Genomic DNA, 22,953 nt, shown 5'->3' on the forward strand with positions numbered 1-22,953 from the left:
TTTTAATCGTATTTAACTGTCCAGTTCAGTGGCCCTAAATTTATTTACATTGCTGTATGCCTTTTACCATCATCCCCCTCCCGAATTTTTCACCTTCCTAAACTCAAACTCTGTTCTCCCTCCCCCTGCAGCCCCCACCTGCCAGCCCCTGGCTTCTACCAATGTACTTTCTGACTCTATGAATTTGACTATTTGAAAAGCTCATATCAGTGGAATCAAACAGTAGTCGTCTCCCAAGTGTTCTTTAAGGGTCAGAAGTGACTGCAGTCATCCTTCAGGATTGTGGGGCCTTTCTTTTGCCTGAATGTGGATTTATTGCTAGTGTTGCTTAACAGAACTGTCAAGAGTACCAAGAAGGATGGTAGCACTTTTGAATCCAGTGAAGTGATTTTGAGGAAATTCCCAAGAATAAAAAGCCAAAACTGTTTAGACATCTGCAAGGGTTTTATTCCCTGCCCCTGCTCCTCTTGAAAGACAAAGTGATCAAATTCTGATAAAGCCTGTAAACTCTTTCCTTATGTTGAAACATCTTTCTTAAATAGTCCAAGAGTAATAATGACTGGAGTAGAGATTTGTCTTCTATTTTATCTCCTCTGGTTGGGTTTATTTAAATGATTCTAGATCCTGTTTATTGGTTGTTGGTTTTTTAAAATCATTGATTCATTAAGAGTTTATTGTGGGGAATGGTCCTAATTTTTTAAATAAAGTAACACTTTTGTTTTTAAGATTACAGAAATGATAACTATTGTGCAAACATACTCAGCCTTAAACAATTCTACCATAGAGGGAATAGACATTATGGCAATAAAATTCAAAAGTATATATCAAGGGGTTAAGAAGAAACAATATGACATTCTGGATCCAAGAAGGACAGAATTTGACACAGATTTCTTAGATTTTATGACAAAAATCAATGCTTTAGAGGTGAGTAATTATACATACTTTTACTTTAGTAAAGCTGAAATGTAATCAATAGTACTGTACTGAAATTAACATAGTTACTATTTATCACAAATTACCCTTGCAAATTGATCAAAAATTGCTATTGTGAATAATTTTCTAACTAGTCCACAATATATTTTCCATCTTTTTTAAAAAATGAAAAATGAGTTTATTCAGTAAAGAGTATTAGTAACTAACCAGAAGCCCAAAGGGCTTATTGTAGCTAGGGTTTATTTTTCATTTGCTTTAAAAATTAGATTTGATTTTTGTTGTGCTGAGGACCCATGTCACTTTTCCAGTCTAAGAGGGAATTTGTTAGCCTTGTTCTTGGTCAGGTGTGAGAAGATTTGAGAACAGATTAGGAAGACGAATCACTCTTCCCTTGGCACTGCACTTTATGACCACATTCTCACTGCAGCTTAGAGGGTGGCTCTGAAAAGGCCCTCATCCTGTCTGTCAGAGCTGAAGGAACCCCAGGGAGATGAGACTGTAACATAGTTCTCTGTCACTTTTTGGGCTTATATGACCTCCATTACTATCTTACTGAAAACTCTTAGCCCAGGTGTAGTCCCAGGTCTCCTTGTTGGATAAGATCCTGGAAACACAGGGAGGATAGGAATTCTCCAGGTAAAAATGCATGATCTCCCCAACCCAGGAAACCTGGGTCTCCTGGATTGCAGGTGAATTCTTTACTGTCTGAGCCACCTACTCACATACTCGCTTACCGAGAACTGTCAGCTCAGATGTAGCTCCAGGTCTCCTCTTTGCTGCAGAATGTCCTGGAGACGCAGAGAGGGATAAGAATATACAATGTCCACTTCCTGGGTCTTAAATTCTTGCTAAGAAGGTGAGGAAAATTATATTTTTTCCCTCGTGTTTTAAAAGACTCTTTTAAAAACCACATTACCTATATAATTTGTGCAATATATATTAAAAAGATCCTAAAATTCTAACAACACTTCTTCTTTTTGACACAGATTTCCTTTCAGTTTTTGAAAGTTAGACTCTGATAAGAAGATATATTTTACTTTTAGTATTTGGTTTTAGGAGTTATATCATTATGGCAGTGGGAATTTGTCTTTTAAAAAAATTATTGCATAAATTATTTTTATGATTCATTAATAAAGATTATATGTTATAAAGACTTTACTGTGAGTCTTAGATACAAATTTAGCTTTCAGTTAATTTAGAAACCATAGTTTTCAGTATTTAGAAAGAGATGTCAGTGTTTTAACTTTCCTTGGTTTTCCAATGTTTGATTAATGGGTGTGGTATGTATTTGTAGACAGTACCAATATAATCGAAAAATGAAAGTAATTTACAGAGTGCTTCAGTTCCATCAGCTGGACACCAAGAATTTGGAGTTCACTGCTAAGGATGATTGGAGCCTTGGAAGAATATTTTCTGCATCTCATTCCTCATTAGCATGACAAAGATGTTTCTGAGAGCAGCGATATTGGACAATGACTCCTGTTCACTATGGGTGCCTATAGTGTCATTGGAGAAGGAAATGGCAACCCAGTCCAGTATTCTTGCCTGGAGAATCCCGTGGACAGAGGAGCCTAGGGGGCTACAGTCCGTGGGGTTGCAAAGAGTCGGACACGACTGAGCATAGTGTCATCACATTGCTCTGCAGACATGCTAAGAAATCCTAAATGTCCCAAAGAAATGTGCTTAGTAAGGGACTTCCACTCCTTTCATAAATTCTGTAGGTCAGCATACAATAAATAATGAGCAGAAAATGCAAACCACATATGTAATTTTTACTTTTTAGTGGCCACATGTACAAGTAAGAAGAAATAGGTGGCGTTAATTTTAATGATATACTTTATTCAACCCAACATAGTAAAAATATTATCATTTTAACATGTCACTAACAAAACCCAGTATGAGATATTTTATACTTTCTTTTTCATACTACGTCTTTGAAGTTTTGTGTGTATTTTATATTTACTGTACATCTCGCTTCCAAGTAGTGACTTGCAAGTGCACGGTGGAAACATGTGGCCAGTGGCTACCATACTGAGAGTGCAGTTCTAGATGCTTAGATGGTAGATGTGTTTAAGGCTCTTTTGATTCTGTAGGAGAATCATTCATTGTTGTTAAACAAAACCAACCTTCTCTTTAATCCAAAAAAATCATTCAAACATTAATACTGCATTTCAGGTACAGATACAGGCATTTATGAACAGTACTTTTGGAAAAATTTTATCTTCTCAGCAGGCTCTTCAACTGCTTCAAAGGTATTTATAATGCATTAAGCAGTGTAATTTCTAGGTGGGATAACTTAATACCTGAAAACATCAATTTCAAAAAAAATTGGAGATTTCTATGTAAACTTTGAAACTTATAAACAGTAACCTTTTTTATGATTTTATTTTATTTTAAAAATTAATTTATTTAATTGGAGGCTAATTACTTTACAATATTGTGGTGGTTTTTGCCATACATTGACATGATTCAGCCATGGATATACATGTGTCCCCCATCCTGAATCCCACTCCTACCTCCCTCCCCATCCCACCCCTCTGGGCTGTCCCAGTGCACCAGCTTTGAGTGCCCTGTTTCATGCATCAAACTTGGACTGGTGATCTAGTTCACATATGCTAATATACATGTTTAAATGCAATTCTCTCAAATCATCCCACCCTCGCCTTCTCCCATAGAGTCCAAAAGTCTGTTCTTTATATTTGTGTCTCTTTTGCTGTCTCACATTGTTGTTACCATCTTTCTAAATTCCATATATATGCGTTAATATACTGTATTGGTGTTTTTCTTTCTGAAACAGTAATCTTTCAAATACCATTAATAGACTGGTGAAAATTTGAAACATGGGATGATGTTTTTCATTGAATTTTATTGCGCAAAGTCTTTCAATAAGAAATGATGTCATATTTTTCCCTCAGCTGTGTAATATGTTAAGGTTAATTTCATAAGTGTTATTGGAAAGGGAACAAATAATGTTTGATTCTGCATACTGAAAGGAATTCTGAAAGTGAAATTATCTCAGAGTAATAGGCCTCTGGCTTCCCTGATAGCCCAGATGGTAAAGAATCTGTCTGCAATGGAGGAGACCCGGGTTTGATCCCCAGGTAGAGAAGAGCTCCTGAATAAGAAAATGGCAACCCACTTTAGTAGTCTTGCCTGGAGAATCCCATGGACAGAAGAGCCGGGGGGCTACAGTCCATGGGGTTGCAAAGAGTCAGATATGACTGAAGTGACTTAGTGCACATGCCCGCATGCACAGTAGGCCTCCAGACTTTCCATTTTCCTTCCTGAGCTTCCTCTGTTCTGACAGCAGTGCTCCCCTGCAGGACAGGGAAGCCTGGATTAGAGGAGCGGGCTGGACCAGAAGCCGTTTTCTTCCAGCTCAGAGAGGGCTCACTACCCGTTTCAGGGACCCTCTTGGAACTCTCCCCTGAGAGCCCAGTGGGACTGGGCTTGGGTCTGGCTTTGCTGTAGTTCCATGTCTTTCTAATGATGAATTGTATCTGTAAAACTTTACCTCATGCGACCATTGTAAGAGTCAAAACAGATATAAAATGGTTTTGATGAGTCAGAGTACTGTTCAGACTGAGGGCAGTACCACTTTCTTGGCAATTTCTGTCTCTTTTTACTCATTTTGTTATCAGAATGTTATGGTTCTAGTACTTCCTGTATATCACTTAGTCTCTAAGCGTTAAGTGATGTTTGGCTGACAAAATGTTTATTATCGTTATGGTGATTGGGGATGGCATGGGCAGTAATACTGGCAGAGGGACAGTCAGTCAACTGCTCTCCCTCTTTGCTAAGCCAGCTTTGAAAAGTTCAACTTTTCAATCTCAGTTCAGATGTCGTTTTCTTCGGGAAGTCTTTCTTGAGTCCCCAGGCTTGGCAGGGTTTCCTCTGTTACATGCAATTTCTGGCACTCTGATAATTGAAATACTATTTATGTCACTTATGACCAATCTCTACCTTTCCCACGAATGTTGGCTTCAGGAGGGCTGAAACCACACCTGTCTTGTATGTCACTGTATCCTAGGGCAATGCATGAGGCCTGGTGGGAATATTTGTCAAATGAGTGAATGGATTTTTAGGACTGCAGCAACTCTTAAGTATATTTCTCATTCATCTTTCAATTATTCACCTTCACTTGCTTTTAGATTCCAGAAACTGAACATTCCCTGTCTGCAGTTAGAAATAAACCACACCATTGAGCGTATTCTTCAGTATTATGTGGCTGAACTTGAAGCTACCAAGAAGGCAAGTATCATGTTTATAAATAGAACAGAACTTTTCGTACAAAAAGAAAAATATGCGGCAAGTATTTGCCGTCATTATCTTGTTCCTAATCTTTTGGATTAGGGGTAAAATGTATACATGTAATGGGAAGTAAGGGTTAAGAGAGAATCAAGTGTCATGTATTGTAATCATCATTGTTTTTGAGCCTCGGGTTGATAGGGCTAGAGTGCATTTACATACTTATTGACAACCTGTTGTTTATAAAACATGTCAATAATGGTAATACATCAATAAAAATAAAGCTGTATATATGTTTTACCTTTTCGACTGTATTGAATTTCAAACATTAATGCCAGACCTTTAATTACAGCTTTATCATTCTCAAAAAGATGACCCCCCTCTTGCTCGCAACATGCCCCCTATAGCAGGAAAGATCCTCTGGGTGAGGCAGCTGTATCGCCGGATAAGTGAGCCCATCAACTATTTCTTTGTAAGCCAATAGTTAAAATTTACAGTATGTGGATTGTGGTGGGTTTGCTTTTTCTTTTTTTGGCATGCCCTGAAGCATGTGGGATCTTAATTCCCCCATTAGGGGTTGAACTGGTGCTCCCGCATTGAAAGTGTAGAGTCTTAACCACTTGACTACTGGGGAAGTCCCTTGTGGTGGTTTTTAATACAAGAAATATGTTTTATACTATAGCATTTGTATCCAGTAGAGTAACTAGAGCTAATTCTTGTACCAGGCAAAGAAAATTTAGTTTGCAAATATGCTTGAGAGAGAATAAGCCTATTCCTTTCATGTTTGGTAGATAAGCCTGATTAATTATAGCTAATCTCTCAGAAGGTTAATCTTAGAAATGTATGACCTTTAATCATACAGGACACTTTATAAAGGCTTTTGTAAAATAATTGTTTTGAAAATGATAGAGCACAGGCCTGGTACTGAATCTTAAGTCTATGTGTGGATGGATAGTTCACCGACACACATTCAGTTCAGTTCAGTTCAGTCGCTCAGTCCTGTCCGACTCTTTGTGACCCCCATGAACTGCAGCACGCCAGGCCTCCCTGTCCATCACCAGCTTCCAGAGCCTACTCAGACTCACGTCCGTCGGTGATGCCATCCAACCATCTCATCCTTCTCTTATCCCCTCCTCCTCCTGCCTCCTGAAGTTGAGAATGTTCTCAGAATATATTCCTCCGTGTAGGACTGAGACCAAGAGCAGGTGCAATGGAGTACCTTCATCCTTGTTGTCCTTAAGACTTAGATTTCTGGGAAGCACCAGGGTAGTCTTAACCCTTGCTGGAATTCTGCAATTGCCAGTTTGTCATCTCATTTTTTTGTTTGTTTGTTTTGGTTTTCCTTTTCTTGCTTTGTGTTTTAAAGAGATGGTGTAGCAAAGCAAAGTTGATTTGCTTGGCGTTGTGTCTTGTGCCTACGTAGAGAACAAAATATAATAGTCTTGCAAGTGATTTTATTATTTGAGATTATTAAATATTAAGTTTTTGTTGTTTTTGTTTGGCTGGTATCATTTCTTTTACTTTCCTCAATATTAAAATAAATAAATAAATAAAACGAAATGCTGGCCTTAGACAAGAGGTCAGGATGGGTACTCAGTTGTATATTGACTTTACAGTGACAGAGCAGAGATTGCCCTGTTTTTGATATATGTGAATGAAAACAAAAAAAGTGATAAATTTTTACATAAAAAATCTGGTTTTTGTTCTTTGATATATATTTACTTCTTTTTTAAAAAATTGAGGGGGAAGGAACGAGGTGGGGAGAGAGAGAGAGAGAGAAGAAGGGAAGGAAGGAGGGAGGGAGGGAATCTACATTTCCTTTTTTTTTTTTTGATGCTGAAATTTAAGAATTTGCTCTGATACTCACAGTTCTAGGAAAATCAGTTCATTGTATCTTGCCAGAAAAGTGGGGAGGAAACAGAGAATTGGAGGCAGAGGCCCTAGTGCCTGCGGCCAGCTATAAGACTAGATACCTTGCTTTTTAAATCCTGTTTTCTTTCTCAGTTTCTGCTTTTTACTGTTTATATTTCCCTGCTTCCTACTCTAGCTTGTCTGACCTTCCTCATCTCTGATCTTTTTCTGAAGCAAAATCTAAATGAGTTGCATCGTTATTTGATTTGATGTCATTTAAAATATAAACAGCTTTATGATTTGAATAGAAAGCAGACAGCAGACTTTTAAAAAGAAATCACTTTTCTTCCCTTAAAAAACAGAAAAACTCGGAAATTCTGTCAAGTGCGGAAGGCAAAGCTGTCATTCGTCAGTATAATAAAATCTCCTATGTTCTGGTGGAATTCGAGGTGGTCTATCACACAGCCTGGATCAGAGAGATCTCCCAGTTACAATACGGTGTGTGTAAGACTGCAGTGGCTCTGCAGAGGAGGGAGTATTAGGTGGCTTTGAATGAGTTTGTGGTTCTGGAGAATTTTTATGTCTTTTTTAATATGACTATATGATGGTTAAATTTGGATTTGGGGCTGATATAATTATTTATTTCTTTACAGTTAGTAATATTCTGATTTTATAAGCAGAAATTCTCATGACCTTAAAATTGGTATATGAAGATTATGAGTTTCCCCTGAAAAACAGTGTTTAAAAGTCAATATCAAAGCTCTTTATTTCTCCATGGGTTTGGGAAGCTTTTTTTTTTTTTAATCAGTTTTATCATGCTGTAGAGTCAAATCTCAGTCAGGAGAGAAAGAATTGCAGCTTGCTTGTCCTCACTCCTATCCTTCCTTCAATCATTCCTTCCTTCCATCTGTCCTTCTTCCTTCCACCCATCCTCTCTTCCATTGTTCCTTCCTTCCTTCCTCCCTCCCTTGCTTCCTCGCTTCTTCTCTCCCTTCTTTTTTTTCCTCCTCTCTTCCTCCCCCCTCCCTTTCTTTCTATAACTGAATTTAACTTAAATTTTGATCTACGGTAAATAAAGAATATTAGGGTTGTGTCTGAGTTCCTCTGAGGCGGCCAGGGTATCGGGCAGTTAAGTGATGTAGGAGATGGGTGGTTTTAAGCCATCATCCATCCATGCTCCCAGCATCTGGGATGTTGTCATTATGTGGGCTCAGTTGTCGGTCAATTCAGGTTCCTTCTTCGTCCCACATCAACCTTAATCTCTTACCCATAACCCTGGCGGAACCCTGACTATGCCCCGTGGTGGGAAGATGTCCCCCTCTCATGCCAGGGATCTCCACTTCAGGAGAGCACAGAATTGCAGGGGTCGGACGCACAGATTCGCAGTTTGGGTCCCTGGGAGTGATGGTAAGAGGGGCCACTCCTAGTTCTGCCTCTGGGTTCCAAACTCACAGCACTATATATGTCATTGATCCACTGCATGACTGCATCCTGAAGGACAAGACTTCAACCCTATGGAGTAACTTCTCAACTGGCACCTCAGTTAAGCCTTTAATACACCAGTTATGTCAGCCCAGCTCTTTCTGGGCAATGCATGTGATAAGATCCTATGGATCCTAATGAAAGTCTGCTAATGGAGCAATGGTCTCAAACTTTAAAAGAAGGTTAAAATTTACATTATGGCAAAGATCAAAGAGAATTTTTAGCAATCGAAGTATGGAGCATGTATATTTTGCTTATGCAATACGATGCACTTCTCTATTTTTTTGGTTCTGCCGGCTTTTCCTTTTATCTGCACACTAACAAGTTCAACAGTCACCTGGTCCATAAAGCCCTTCCTTATTCTTCCTGGCAGATAATAATGTCTTCTTCCTCTAGAGGCCTCCACACACTTTATCATGACATTTTTGGCTTTATAGATCGGTCTTATCTCCCCTACACATTCCAGCAATACTCTCCGTGTCTGTTTTATCTTTATGTCCTTTAAATAGCAGTCATAGCTAACAAAACACACTTTATATATACAACCCCCATTAATTCTCATGGCAGTTCTCTGAGCTATTATTCTTATTGTCATTTTACAGATGAAGAAACTGAGGGACTGAGAAGTTAAGTGATTTTCCTGAGATCACAGAGCTGGGAAGTGGCAGGGCCAGGATTCAAATTTGCCTTTCTTTAAAAAAAAAAAAAAAAAGTTTCTTTATTTGACTGGGCCAGGTCTTAGTTGTAGCATGTAGCAGGTCTAGTTCCCTGACCAGGGAGAGAACCCCTACATCGGGAGCATGGAGTCTTAGCCACTGGACTACCATGGAAGTCCCCAGGCTTGCCTTTCATGTGAACACAGGCTCATGGAAGTGAATTACTCTGAAAGACCTCTTGTTATGTTGATGTAACCATATTTAATTGTATAGGAACTTGGGATAATGACTGGAGATCTAGTATTGGTTTCCTCATTGGCTCTATAAAGTTTCTCTAGTGATGATTCACATAGAAGGTTCACTTAGTCCCAGAGTTGACTTCCTGGCTGTCATTATTCTTAGTGGTCTCACTGACCATTTTGTCCTTTCAAGAAAGCTCAGCTTTGCCTTAAGGAAGATACATTTTGTTACATGAGTGTCCTGGGGTTATCTTGGCATTTACTTGGGAAGATAAATGATTTTCAGCCAAAGTTTTAAAAGATTCCAAATGAACTGGTTTTTAGTTGAAATCCTCATGAAACCATCATTGCTAATAATCACATCAAAACTCATTCTGTTGAGTAAAAGTCAACTAACTTCAAAGGGTATACAGTCTATTTTTATTTTTTTACTAGAAATTTGATGCAGCCATATTCTCTGAAGTAATTTGAGGCTTGGAAGATACGTGTGAAATTCTTACATTAGCAGTGTTAATATAAGATGCAACTGAAACTAGCACATAGTAGTTTACAAGTGCTTTATTATGAGGTCTCTAAAAGTAATTCATGTTAGGATAACAAATGATTGAAGGCTATTCAGCATGAACAGTTTGGGATTATGTATTTAACTTCTTAATAAAAAGCGTATCTGAAAGTGCCTATTATATGACTGATGTTCATGTAGTAATTTGGATGTAGGCTAAAAAAAATTCTTCTTCTGCATTCTAGGAGTTTACAACTCAATGGTGTTTAAGAAATATTTCTTACTGATCCTGAGCCTAGTTGTCGATTTAAGTCAGATAAACCTTTTTAAATTTAAGAAGCCAATTTAATGTTAGGTATAGAAAAGAGTTTGAACTCTATGAGGTGTGTCATATTTTATAGTTGGGCACATCCCTCAGTTCTCTCTCCCAGAGGGGAAGTCTCAGTCTGTAAAAATAAACTAACACTACATCACAGCCCTCTTAGACCCACTCAGAGAAGTACTGTATTACAGTTCATAGCACAAAGGCTAAGCATTCTTGGTTCACATTTCTCTCTCTGGATCTGATTTCATGGTTTGCGACTCTCTGCATTCATTTATCTAAGTTTTGAGCACTGACTGTGTGTCAGATACTGTGCCTTAGCACTGGACAGCCAAAACTACCGTTCTGTTCTTAAGAAGTCAGTGGTTCAGTGGGGAAGACAGTCATGTAAACAGGGCTGGAAGCAGAAGTCTACAGTAAGTCACATCAGCAATTGTTTATTTGTAGCTTTGCAAGCCACGCTTTTTGTGCGACATCCAGAAACAGGAAAGTTGCTGGTTAATTTTGATCCCAAAATTTTGGAAGTTGTTCGGGAAACTAAGTGCATGATAAAAATGAAGCTGGACGTACCAGAACAGGCAAAGAGATTGCTAAAATTGGAAAGTAAATTGAAAGGAGATAAACTGTACCTGCAGGTAAGATGGATTATATTTTCTTTTCTTTTAAAAAAATATTTATTTATTTGAATGCGTTGGGTCTTAGTTGGGGCACATGGGATCTTCCACTGTGGTGCGTGGACTCTCGAGTTGTGGCTCGAGGGCTCAGTGGTTGTGGCACTTGAGCCTAGATGCTCCATGGCATGTGGGATCCTAGTTCCCAAACCAGGGATTGAACCTGCATCTCCTGCATTGCAAGGTGGATTCTTAACCACTGGACCACAAGGGAAGTTCCCTACTTTCTAATTATTTTGAAAAAGGTTTTTAAATATATATATATATTTTGTATTTTTTTTTAAAGAAAAAGATATCTTTGCAGTTGTGCTGATGCTGCATTGAGGAGAAATTTGTTATTGATTCTTTTAAAATTTTTTCAGCTTTATTGAGGGAAAGTTGACAAATAAAATTGTTAGATAAAGTGTACTTCATGATGATTTGATACACATATATGTTATGAAAATATGTTGTAGAATGTATTTGTCACTCAGTTGTGTCCAGCTCTTTGTGACTCCGTGGACTGTAGCCTGCCAGGTTCCTCTGTCCAGGCAAGAATGCAGGAGTGGGTTGCCATTCCCTTGTCCAGGGATCTTCCTGACCCAGGGATCAACCTGGGTCTCCTGACTTACAGGCAGATTCTTTACCATCTGAGCCACTGGGAAGCCAGAAGCCCATATTATGAAAAAATTCCTTCCATTTAGTCAGTTAGCTAACATATCCATCATTATATATATATATATATATATATATATATATATATATATATAATTATACATATAATATATAAACACACACACACACACATTGGTGAGAACATTTAAATTCTGCTCTCTTCAGTTTAGTTGCTCAGTCGTCTGAATCTTAGCGACCCTGTGAACTGCAGCATACCAGGTTTCCCTGTTCATCACCATCTCCCGGAGCCTGCTCAAACTCATGTCCATTGAGTCGGTGATGCCATCCAACCATCTCATCCTCTGTCATCCCCTTCTCCTCCTGCCTTCAATCTTTCCCAGCATCAGGATCTTTTCAAATGAGAGTTCTTTGCATCAGGTGGCCAAAGTATTGGAGTTTCAGCTTCAGCATCGGTCCTTCCAATGAATATTCAGCACTGATTTCCTTTAGGATGGACTGGTTTGATCTCCTTGCAGTCCAAGGGACTCTCAAGAGTCTTCTCCAACACCACAGTTCAAAACATCAATTTTTTGGCACTCAGTTTTTTTTTATAGTCCAATTCTTACATCCATAGATGACTACTGGAAAGACCATAGTTTTGACTGGATGGATCTTTATCGGCAAGGTAACATCTCTGCTTTTTAATATGCTGTCTAGGTTGGTCATAGCTTTTCTTCCAAGGAGCAAGCATCTTTTAATTTCATGACTGCAGTCACCATCTTTAGTGATTTTGGAGCCCAAGAAAATAAAGTCTCTCACTGTTTCCATTGCTTCCCCATCTATTTGCCATGAACTGATGGGACCAGATGCCATGATCTTAATTTTTTGAATGTTGAGTTTTAAGCCAACTTTTTCACTCCCATCTTTCACTTTCATCAAGAGGCTCTTTAATTCCTCTTCACTTTCTGTCATAAGGGTGGTGTCATCTGTGTGTATGAGGTTACTGATATTTTTCCCCGTAATCTTGATTCCAGCTTGTTCTTCATCTAGGCTGGCATTTCATATGATGTATTCTGCATAGAAGTTAAATAAGTAGGGTGACAATATACAGCCTTGACATACTCCTTTCCAAATTTGGAACCAGTCTGTTGTTCCATGTCTGGTTCTAACTGTTGCTTCTTGACTTGCATGCAGATTTCTCAGGAGACAGGTAAGGTGGTCTGGTATTCACATCTCTTGAAGAATTTTCCACAGTTTGTTGTGATCCACACCGTCAAAGACTTTGGCGTAGTCAATAAAGCAGAAGTAGATGTTTTTCTGGAACTCTCTTGCATTTTTGATGATCCAACAGATGTTGGCAGTTTGATCTCTAGTTTCCCTGCCTTTTCTAAATCCAGCTTGAACATCTGGAAGTTCACGGTTCATGTATTATTGAAGCCTGACTTGGAGAATTTTGGGGATTTTCATCCAAAGAATATGAAAACACTAATTTGAAAATTTACATGCACTTCAATGTTCATTGCAGCATTATTCACAACAGCCAAAACATGGAAACAACTTTCCATCAATGGATGAATGGATAAAGAGGTGGCATATATAGAATGGAATATTATTCAACCATGAGAGAGAAGGACATCTTGCCATTTGTGACAACATGGATGGCACTGCGCTAAGTGAAATAAGTCAGACGGGAAGATAAATACTGTAAAATATCACTTACATGTGGAATCTAAAACATGCAAACTCATAAAAAGAGCAGCAAAGTAGTTGTCAGGGGTAGGGGAAACAGGAGATATTGGTAACAGGGTACAAACTTTCAGCTATAAGACTGATAAGGTCATTATCAATTTTAGAACATTTTCATCATTCCCAAAAGAAACTCCATATCTGTTAGAAGTCATTCCCCATTTCCCTCCCTCAACTCTTGCCACATCTTCCCCTGGCAATCACTTAGTGTCTCTATGGATTTGCCTACCCTGGGCATTTATACAAATGGAGTAATTTAATATATGATGGTTTGTGATTCACTTTTTTAACTTAACACAATATTTTCAGAGTTCATTCATATTGTCCCATAGATCAGTACTCATTTTTGAGTGTGTGAGTGAGGAAGTCGCTCAGTCATGTCCGACTCTTTGCGACCCCATGGTCTATTCTCCAGGCCAGAATACTGGAGTGGGTAAGCTATCCCTTCTCCAGGGGATCTTCCCAACCCAGGAATCGAACCAGGGTCTCCTGCATTGCAGGCGGATTCTTTACCAACTGAGCTATGAGGGAAGCCAATGGCTAAATAATATTCCATTGTATGGCTATACCACATTTTAGGCATCCATTCATCAGTTGATAGACATTTGGGTTGTTTCTACATTTTTGCATTATGAGTGATGCTGCTATGAATATTTGTATACAAGTTTTTGTGTGGATATGTTTTCATCCTCTTAGGAATATAACTTAGGAGTGAAATTGCTAGGTTTTAGTAACTTCATAACTCTATATTTAAACCTTTTGAGTAACTGACATACTCTGTTTTCCAAAAAGGCTGCATTATTTTATGTTCTCACCAACAGTGTATGATGGTTCCATTTTTCCACATCCTTGCCAACATTTATTAGTGTCTTCTTCATTTGAACATCATTTGAATGTGAAGTGGTATTTCCATATGGTTTTGACTTGCATATCTACATGGCTGTTGATGTTGAGGATGTTTTCATGTGCATGTTGGTGATTTGTATGTCTTTGGCAGAATGTCTATTTTCTCCTGTTCTGTGGGTTGTCTTTTTGTTTTCTTGATACTATCCTTTGGAGCACACACTTTTTAAAATTTTGATAAAATTCAGTGTATGTATTTTATCTTTTGTCCCATGTAATTTTAGTGTCATTTCTAAGAAATCTTGGCCTAATCCAGAGTCACAAAGATTTATGCATGTGCTTTGCTCTAGGAGTTTCATAATTGTAGCTCTTACCAAAATACAGACACACACCCTCAAAATGCCCCCTCAGGCATAGTAGAAACTTCGGCTTTGTCATCAAAAGCCCTAAGTACTGATTAGTTATGACTTTACAGGACTAAGTGTCAAAATATGTTATAAATTGAGGTTAATGTCACATGCACTGAATCTTGCAGGATTTTAGTTAGTGTTGAATGATATTAGGAAAGTCAGAGTCCTTTGCCGAGTGTAAAGTGTACATAAAAGTTCAACTACAAGTAAGAGAAAAGAGGAAGGAAATCAATCAATTTGAAACTATTAAGTAAATATTGAAACAGTTTAATATTATTAATTTGGGGGGAGAATTAACCAGAAACCACATCTCTCATCACACAGTGCAGTAAGTTAACAAAATGATCAAAAGTTGATCATCATGATTCTCTCTCTAAAAAACATCTAAAAGTATAAAAGCTTTGTGTAGATCTTTATTTTGATTCAAGAAGACAAATGTGGCTTCAGGAATAAGTAAGCTGCAATGTATCAGAAAACAGGCAACAGAAGGGGTGAAAATGTGTAATGACAGACTTAAGGAAAAGATACGTGGCTAAACCGTTTAAAATTGCATGCCTCTAAAAAGATAAATAATAATAATTAGAAATGTAAATCTAGGAAGCTCCCATGACTTACTGTTTAAAGGGGATGCTCAGTTAATTTACAGGTGAAAGGAAGGTATAGCAAATTAGTACAAATAATCAGCCTCCGTTTTTCAGGGCTATGAGGAAATGGGTAAAATGAAACCTTCTAGGTATGAATCAAAATGTGACTGTTGCTTTAAAATAAATCAAAGTAAAACATGCCATTTTAACTTTTAACAGGGTCTCCTGCAACATTATGATGATTTATGTCAGGAAGTGCCTCCTGTGTTTGTCAATCTGATGACCCCTAAAATGAAAAAGGTTGGTGATGTTGATGGTTTATATTGATTTCCCTGCCATTTAAAATTAGATTCCAGTTCTATAGATTATGGATTCTAGAACATCTATTCTTGGCAAGACCCTCTTTCTAGTTCAACTTTATAGCTCTATTTTCCCTGCAGAATGATTTCTTGTCTAGGTTTTGTTGCCTTTGAAAAACAAATAAATCTAAATAATGAGCACTTTCTAAGAATCCACGATTGCTTCATGGACAGCCAAAGATGATTAAAAACAAAAAGTCACCTTTACTAGGCATAATGGAGGGGAAATAGAATTAAGGAAATACAACCCATAATATTTCCAGGTAGTAAAAGTCAGCCTTTTTATGAATGCAGATGCTCCTTTTTAATAAGGGAAACCGTTCTTTTATTTTTCTAGGTGGAAGCTGTGTTAAGACAAGGGCTCACAATATTGACATGGTCATCTTTAACACTAGAAAGTTTTTTTCAGGAAGTTGACTCAGTTTTGGGAATGTTCAACCAACTCTTAAAGAAGGTATGAGAGATACAATTTTAAAAACTACATACCTTAATAATACTCAGGCTATACGTGATAGTTTGATTAACCTATGAAAGCTATTTAAATCTATTTAAGTGACTTTTACTAAAAGGACATTATTACATTAAAAAAAAAAAAAAAGAAGCTTTGTACTTCTTGAACTGATTTGGGGCCTCTTAATTTAGAATTGCCTTGTTCTTGTCCCTGAATTACCTTGCCTGTAATATGTTAAAATGATGGTTCAGCTTCACAGTGTAGTTTAGAAAATGGTATAAATGTAGACTGTGGAAGATGGTGGAATGGAGGGCTTACATGCATTTGATGTTAATTAGATGAGGTAGTTACCCACTTGGAGACTATTTATTGATTTCTAACTTGTTTGCTACATAAAACATGCATAACCTTTTAGATGTGCTAGTCTGTCTGTGGTGACAGCATGGTGTAACAGACAAAACCCAGAGGCTTGAAAATCAGATAAACCTAGGTAGGTTATTTTGACTTTCACCAGCTCTGTGTTCCTCTCTGGGTTACTTGACTTCTCTGAGCCTTGGTTTTTCTGGCTGTAAAACTGGGATAGTACTGATTCATGGGCTGGAAGGAGATCATGCATGTGAGGTTATGACACATGTTGCAGCTCAGTAAAGTTTAATTCCACATCAAGAAAAGATTTACTCCTAAAATTCCTACCAAATTATGCTTGGCTCGGGATGGATGTTTCCAGATATAGCCCTCCAGGTTAGTTTATAACTCAAGTGCTTTTTGGATGAAAGAGTTTTCTTCAACATATGTTTTCTCATTGGTAGATCAATGACTTGTGTGAAATGCGTATTGATGCAGTTCTAAAGGAGATAGCCAAAACGGTGTTAATTTCCCTGCCTGAAAGCGGTGCTACCAAAGTAGAAGATATGTTGACACTCAATGAGGTATGCATTTATGTTATATTTTAGTCACAGAAAGGCTAACTCATAAACTAAAATGTGAATTTGCATTCTAAAAGTAGAAATCTGTGTTCATGGCATTTAGACATTCTGGATTTTTTTTTTTTTTTAACATCCTCAGCTCCAAAGACTTATAAGGTATCAACAGCTTAAGCTCATGGTCATACCTTAGACATAATCCTAATAATGTCCTCAAGCTAATGCTGGAGTCCCCTAGGGTCCTGTCAGTGTTCACTGTCCTCCTTCCTCTGTGCATGCTCCCAGGGCAATATCATATACTCTCATGGTTTTAACTACCACATACTTTGTCCTTAAGTCACCTGAACACCTGGGTGTCATCTAGAGTCCTCTTCTCGCTCCCATCCCCAAAGCCAGTCAGTCTTCTAGGGCTCAGCCAGGTTTTGTCTCTTACTGTTCTACTTGAATTGCCTCTTCTTTTCCATATCTACCACACTTGTCTTAGGTCATGCTTTTTCTTCTCTTTTGAGCAAAGGTTTATCACAAGGGCCAAGCAAAGAGAACGGGTAGCTCATGCTCAAAATGCCTAAACTCCAGATCAGGCTTCTAATGCTCATGAGTGTGTCATTTGATGTTGTGATCTAACTGGTCTCTCTGCCCCCATGTTTGGCCCCATCATATCCATCATCCTCTGGTTATAGGAACTCCCCAGCTTAAATCCTTCAATGGCAGTGGAACCCACCAAGCTCCTGAGCATCACATTAAATTGAACTGACTTGAATACCTACTTGTCCTCCCTTGGCTCAAAAGCACAAAAGACAGGAATCCTGTCTAATCATTTTTGAGGCCTGGCACGTAACACAGTCTGTCTCAGAAGCACTTACTTTTTGTCTTGAACTCTGAGCCCTTTTTTCTTTCTTGCCTGCCTTGTGCTTCCCACTTCCTTACTGGTTTAGATCACCTTGCTAATGTCCTTTTCAAGACAACCAAGGATGGTTCCATCTCAAGGGATATAACCTGGTCATGGGAAACAGGTGCCCTTACCCTCTCATTCTATGGAAATGTGGTATCCTCTTCGCAGGACACCTTTCTGAGCTGTTTGGGGTTAGGGTAGCCAGCCAGCCTCTTGCTTTAGAACTAATTAGGCATGGAGTAGCCCCTGCATCCCCAGATTGCAGCAGTCATGGGTCAAGGTCTCTGAGCAGTGCTTTTTCAAAACTTTGAGGTAGTGTGATCTCAAGCCATAAACTTGAGTGACGGTGAGCTAGTGTTTGTAAATTTCTAAGGGAGACTGTATCTGTCCCTCCTAGAGCCTTAACCAAGATTGCTGACTGTCCTGAGGAGCGTGGCCCTTGATTTTCCTGATGGTGTGGCAGGGAGGGCAAGGATAGGTCTCAAGTTCCTATCTGCTGCCCTTGTGAGGGATCTAAGGCCTCATTTATTTTTGTTTGTTTGTTTGTTTGTTCCTGGGGGAAAAAAGCCCCCATAAAAGCTGTAGCTTCAACTTGTCACTTTAGGCCCATATCTTTTTTTTTTTAATTGAGATATAATGTGTGTACAGCAAAGTGCACACATCTTAAGTGCACTATTAAGTGAATGTTTATATATGACACACCCTTGTAACCTTCTCCACAGCAAGGTATAGAACATTTCTTCATTGCAAATGATCCCTTCTGCTTCGTTCCAGGTAGCAAGCACCCTCTACCCCAAAGTCATCAACATTTTGGCTTCTGTCACTGTATGTTGGTTTTACTTGTTTTGAACTTCACACAAATGAAATCAAGGAGCATATATTCTTTATGTCTGGCTTATTTTGCTCAGGGTCTGTGAGATTCATCTGTGTAGTTGCATGAGACACTATTTCTTTCATTCTCATTCATTGCTGACTAGTGTTTCAGTGTCTGAGTTTATTGCAGTTTATATATCTGTTCTACTGTTTGGGCCATTTGGATAGTTCACAGCTTTTGGTTATATGCACTGAGAACTCTTGTACATGGTTGCTTTCTGTTTTGTTTTGTTTTTGTGAACCTAAGCACCTATTTTGGTGAGTGTATTCTTCTAGGTGAGTTTGCTGGGTCATAGTCATAGGTTATGAATATATTTAGCTTTTGTAGAAACTATTTTTTAGAGTTGGTGTGTTTGAATTAGGAACCAAGGAGGTTCACACATTGCATTTGATTCATATATCTTTTAAGTTTCTTTTTGTCGTGATCTGAGAGAGCAGTATCGAAACATGTATATTATCAAGTGTGAAACAGATCTCCAGTCCACATTGGGTGCACTGGGATGACCCAGAGGGATGGGATGGGGGAGGGAGGCAGGAAGGGGGATCGGGATGGGGAACACATGTAAATCCATGGCTGACTCATGTCAATGTATGGCAAAAACCACTACAATATTGTAAAGTAATTAGCCTCCAACTAATAAAAATAAATGGGAAAAAAGTTTCTTTTTGTCATCTCCCCTTTCTTTGCTTGCAGTTTTTTATTGCAGTAAAATATACATACTGCAAACTTTATAATTTTAACCATTTTTAATGTACAGTTCAGTGGCATTAAGTAAAATTCAGTGTTTTGTAACCATCTATTTCTAGAACACTTTTTTTTAATCATCTTACACAGGAACTCTGTACCTATTAAACAATGACTTCCCATTTTCCTTCTCTCCACCCAACCCCTAGTAACCTCTATTCTGCTTTTTATGTTTATGGGTTTGTCTATTTTAGGTATCTCATGCGGGTGAAATCATGCAATATTGCCCTTTTGTATCTGTGTTACTTCACTTAGCATAATGTTTTCAAGGTTACTCCATATTGTAGCGTGTATCAGAATTTGGTTCCTTTTTAGATCTGAAATGTTCTGTGGTATATATATGCCACATTTTGTTTATCCATTCATATGTTGGTGGACATTTGGGCTCTTACCACCTTTTAACTATGAATTAAGCACTAGTGTGTAATTATCTGTCCCTACCTTCAATTCTTTTGGGTATATACTCAGAGTGGAATTACTGGTCATATGGTAATTCTATGTTTAGCTTTTGAGAAATCACCAAGTATTTTTCACTGTGGCCATACTGTTTTACCTTCCCACTAGCAGTGTACAACAAGGGTTCCAATTTCTCTACTTGCTTGCTGACAGTTCTTATTTTTCATTTTTGAAAATTAAAACATTTTTCATAATAATCTGAATGGATGTGAAGTCTCCTTGTGGTTTTGATTTGCCTTTTCCTAATGATTGCTGGTGTTGTGATGTGGTGCATCTTTTCATGTGTTTCTTGGCCATTTGTAAATTTCTTTGGAGAAATGTCTATTTGAGATGTGTGGGGTTTTTTTGCCTTATTCTTTCTTTTAATGCTTTTTATTTATTGAAGAAATGGGATCATTTGTCCTATAGAATTTTCCATGTTTTAGACTTTTGCTTATCATATCCTAGTAGTGTGATTTTTAAATATTAAAAAATATATATATCATTTATTTATTTTATTTGACTGGACTGAGTCTGAGTTGTGGCACACAGGATCTTTAGCTGCGGCATGTGAACTCTCAGTTGGGGCATGTGGGATCTAGTTCCCTGGTCAGGGATCGAACCTGGGCCCCTTGCATTAGAAGTGTGAAGTCTTAGCCACTGAAACACCAGAGAAGTCCTACTTCAGTTCAGTTCAGTTGCTCAGTCGTGTCCGACTCTTTGCGACCCCATGAACCACAACACTCCAGGCCTCCCTGTCCATCACCAACTCCCAGAGTTCACCCAAACCCATGTCCATCAAGTCGGTGATGCCATCCAACCATTTCATCCTCTCGTCCCCTTCTTCTCCTGCCCTCAATCTTTCCCAGCATCAGGGTCTTTTCCAGTGAGTCAGCTCTTCTCATCAGGTGGCCAAAGTATTGGAGTTTCAGCTTAAACATCAGTCCCTCCAGTGAACACCCAGGACTGATCTCCTTTAGGATGGACTGGTTGGATCTCCTTGCAGTCCAAGGGATTCTCAAGAGTCTTCTCCAACACTACAGTTCAAAACCATCAATTATTCGGCACTCAGCCTTCTTCATATTCCAACTCTCACATCCATACATGACTACTGGAAAAACCATAGCCTTGACTAGACGGAGCTTTGTTGGCAAAGTAATATCTCTGCTTTTTAACATGCTGTCTAGGTTGGTCATAACTTTCCTTCCAAGAAGCAAGCATCTTTTAATTTCATGACTGCAGTCACCACTTGCAGTGATTTTGGAGTCCAAAAAAATAAAGTCAGCCACTGTTTCCCATCTATTTGCCATGAAGTGATGGGACCAGATGCCATGATCTTAGTTTTCTGAGTATTAAGCTTTAAGTCAACCTTTTCACTCTCTTCTTTCACTTTCATCAAGAGGCTCTTTAGTTCTTCCTCACTTTCTGCCATAAGGGTGGTGTCATCTGCATATCTGAGGTTACTGATATTTCTCCTGGCAATCTTGATTCCAGCCTGTGCTTTCTCCAGCCCAGCATTTCTCATGATGTACTCTGCATATAAGTTAAATAAGCAGGGTGACAATATACAACCTTGACGTATTTCTTTCCCTATTTGGAAACAGTTTGTTGTTCCATGTCCAGTTCTAACTGTTGCTTCCTGACCTGCATACAGGTTTCTCAAGAGGCAGGTCAGGTGGTCTGGTATTCCCATCTCTTTCAGAATTTTCCACAGTTTACTGTGATCCACACAGTCAAAGGCTTTGGCATAGCCAATAAGGCAGAAATAGATGTTTTTCTGGAACTCTCTTTCTTTTTCGATGATCCAGTGGATGTTGGCAATTTAATCTCTGGTTCCTCTGCCTTTTCTAAAACCAGCTTGAACATCTGGAAGTTCACGGTTCCAGCAGTGTGATTTAGCATGTTGACCTAGTCCTCTATTCCTTGAATTTCCTATGTATTTTAATTAGTTCTGGAGGATTGATTCAGTTCAGGTTCAATTACTTTTGCTTTTCCTGACAGAATAGTTCACTGTGTACTTCCTATTGTTTCACATCAGGAGGCACATTTTATTGTTGTTTCCTTTTCTGTGATTTTAAGATTAATTAGTGGGCTCAAATACAGTCAACTTTATCCATCATTATAAAGTTTCCCACCAGCCTTTCTCCTGGAGAGTGGTCTTTGATTATTATTGCCTAGAGCCATTATTGTTGCCTGCTGCTGCTGCTAAGTCACATCAGTCGTGTCCGACTCTGCGACCCCACAGACGGCAGCCCGCCAGGCTCCTTTGTCCCTGGGATTCTCCTTATTATTGCCTAGAGATTGCAAAATGTTGATTTTCTGACTTTAGCATTTATGGATAAAATACTTCTACAGAGAAGAAATTTCCTTCATTAACTGGTTGGTTACTATGAAACAATGTATAGAAAATCCAAGTTCAGTGCTTCAGTTTTCCTTTTATATACCAGTTTTCAAAATAATGAGTTGGCTCACTGGCAACTTCTAAAATACTCATTGTAGTTTAAATTATTTAAAGATCATTATGAATATATGGATTATTATGTATTTGAGGGATTCAGTCCATGGAAGTCATTATTCTTTTTTCTATTTAAATTTTATTATCTTTGTCCAGTGGAATTCTTCAGGCAGGCTTCTGTGTTTTTGATATGAGTCTGGTAGTCTTTGAAAGCTTTCTTGCTTCCTGGAGCTGCTGGAAATCTTAGGTTCATCTTGTACATTTCCTGCCCCAGATCTGGGATAACTCAATTTTCCAACTAGCCCTTCAGTGTTACTGGTGGAAAATGATATTTGAAGATCACAGCCGAGGTGCTAGGAATGGCACTCATTTTTAACTTTCACCTGTTTTTACAGTATTATTTCTGCACCTCAAATATATCTGGGGTGGTATTTCTTGGGTTGGCAAATAGAGTCTGCTATATTCCTGGGCTCCATGTTATTTTAGGAGGGAGATTCCTTCAAATGTTATATAGGTATTTTTCCAGCAATTAAAGTTTTCCAAAGAAGTCTCCTGTTTGCTGCCTGGGGATGAGGGGTAACAGCTTGTCATTTCCTTCTCGCTCATCCTGGAATCTGACTATGAAAGTGAAAGTCACTCAGTTGGGTCTGACTCTTTGTGATCCCTGGACTGTAGCCTGCCAAGCTCCTCTGTCCATGGAATTCTCCAAGCAAGAATACTGGAGTGGGTAGCTGTTCCT

General features: G+C 38.5%; 1 protein-coding gene across 1 annotated transcript in view; it reads left to right on the forward strand.

Moving 5' to 3' along the window:
• DNAH8 (dynein axonemal heavy chain 8) overlaps positions 1 to 22,953 on the forward strand; it is a 315,169-nt gene that overhangs the window by 39,930 nt on the left and 252,286 nt on the right. The window contains exons 9-17 of the mRNA XM_065912223.1: positions 727 to 924; positions 3,109 to 3,185; positions 5,085 to 5,184; positions 5,534 to 5,653; positions 7,395 to 7,530; positions 10,681 to 10,868; positions 15,301 to 15,381; positions 15,778 to 15,894; positions 16,701 to 16,820. Of these exons, the coding sequence (XP_065768295.1) occupies positions 727 to 924; positions 3,109 to 3,185; positions 5,085 to 5,184; positions 5,534 to 5,653; positions 7,395 to 7,530; positions 10,681 to 10,868; positions 15,301 to 15,381; positions 15,778 to 15,894; positions 16,701 to 16,820 (1,137 nt within the window). The remainder of the gene's footprint in view (positions 1 to 726; positions 925 to 3,108; positions 3,186 to 5,084; positions 5,185 to 5,533; positions 5,654 to 7,394; positions 7,531 to 10,680; positions 10,869 to 15,300; positions 15,382 to 15,777; positions 15,895 to 16,700; positions 16,821 to 22,953) is intronic.

This window comes from Muntiacus reevesi, chromosome 20 (assembly GCF_963930625.1).
Source record: "Muntiacus reevesi chromosome 20, mMunRee1.1, whole genome shotgun sequence".
NCBI lineage: Eukaryota > Metazoa > Chordata > Mammalia > Artiodactyla > Cervidae > Muntiacus > Muntiacus reevesi.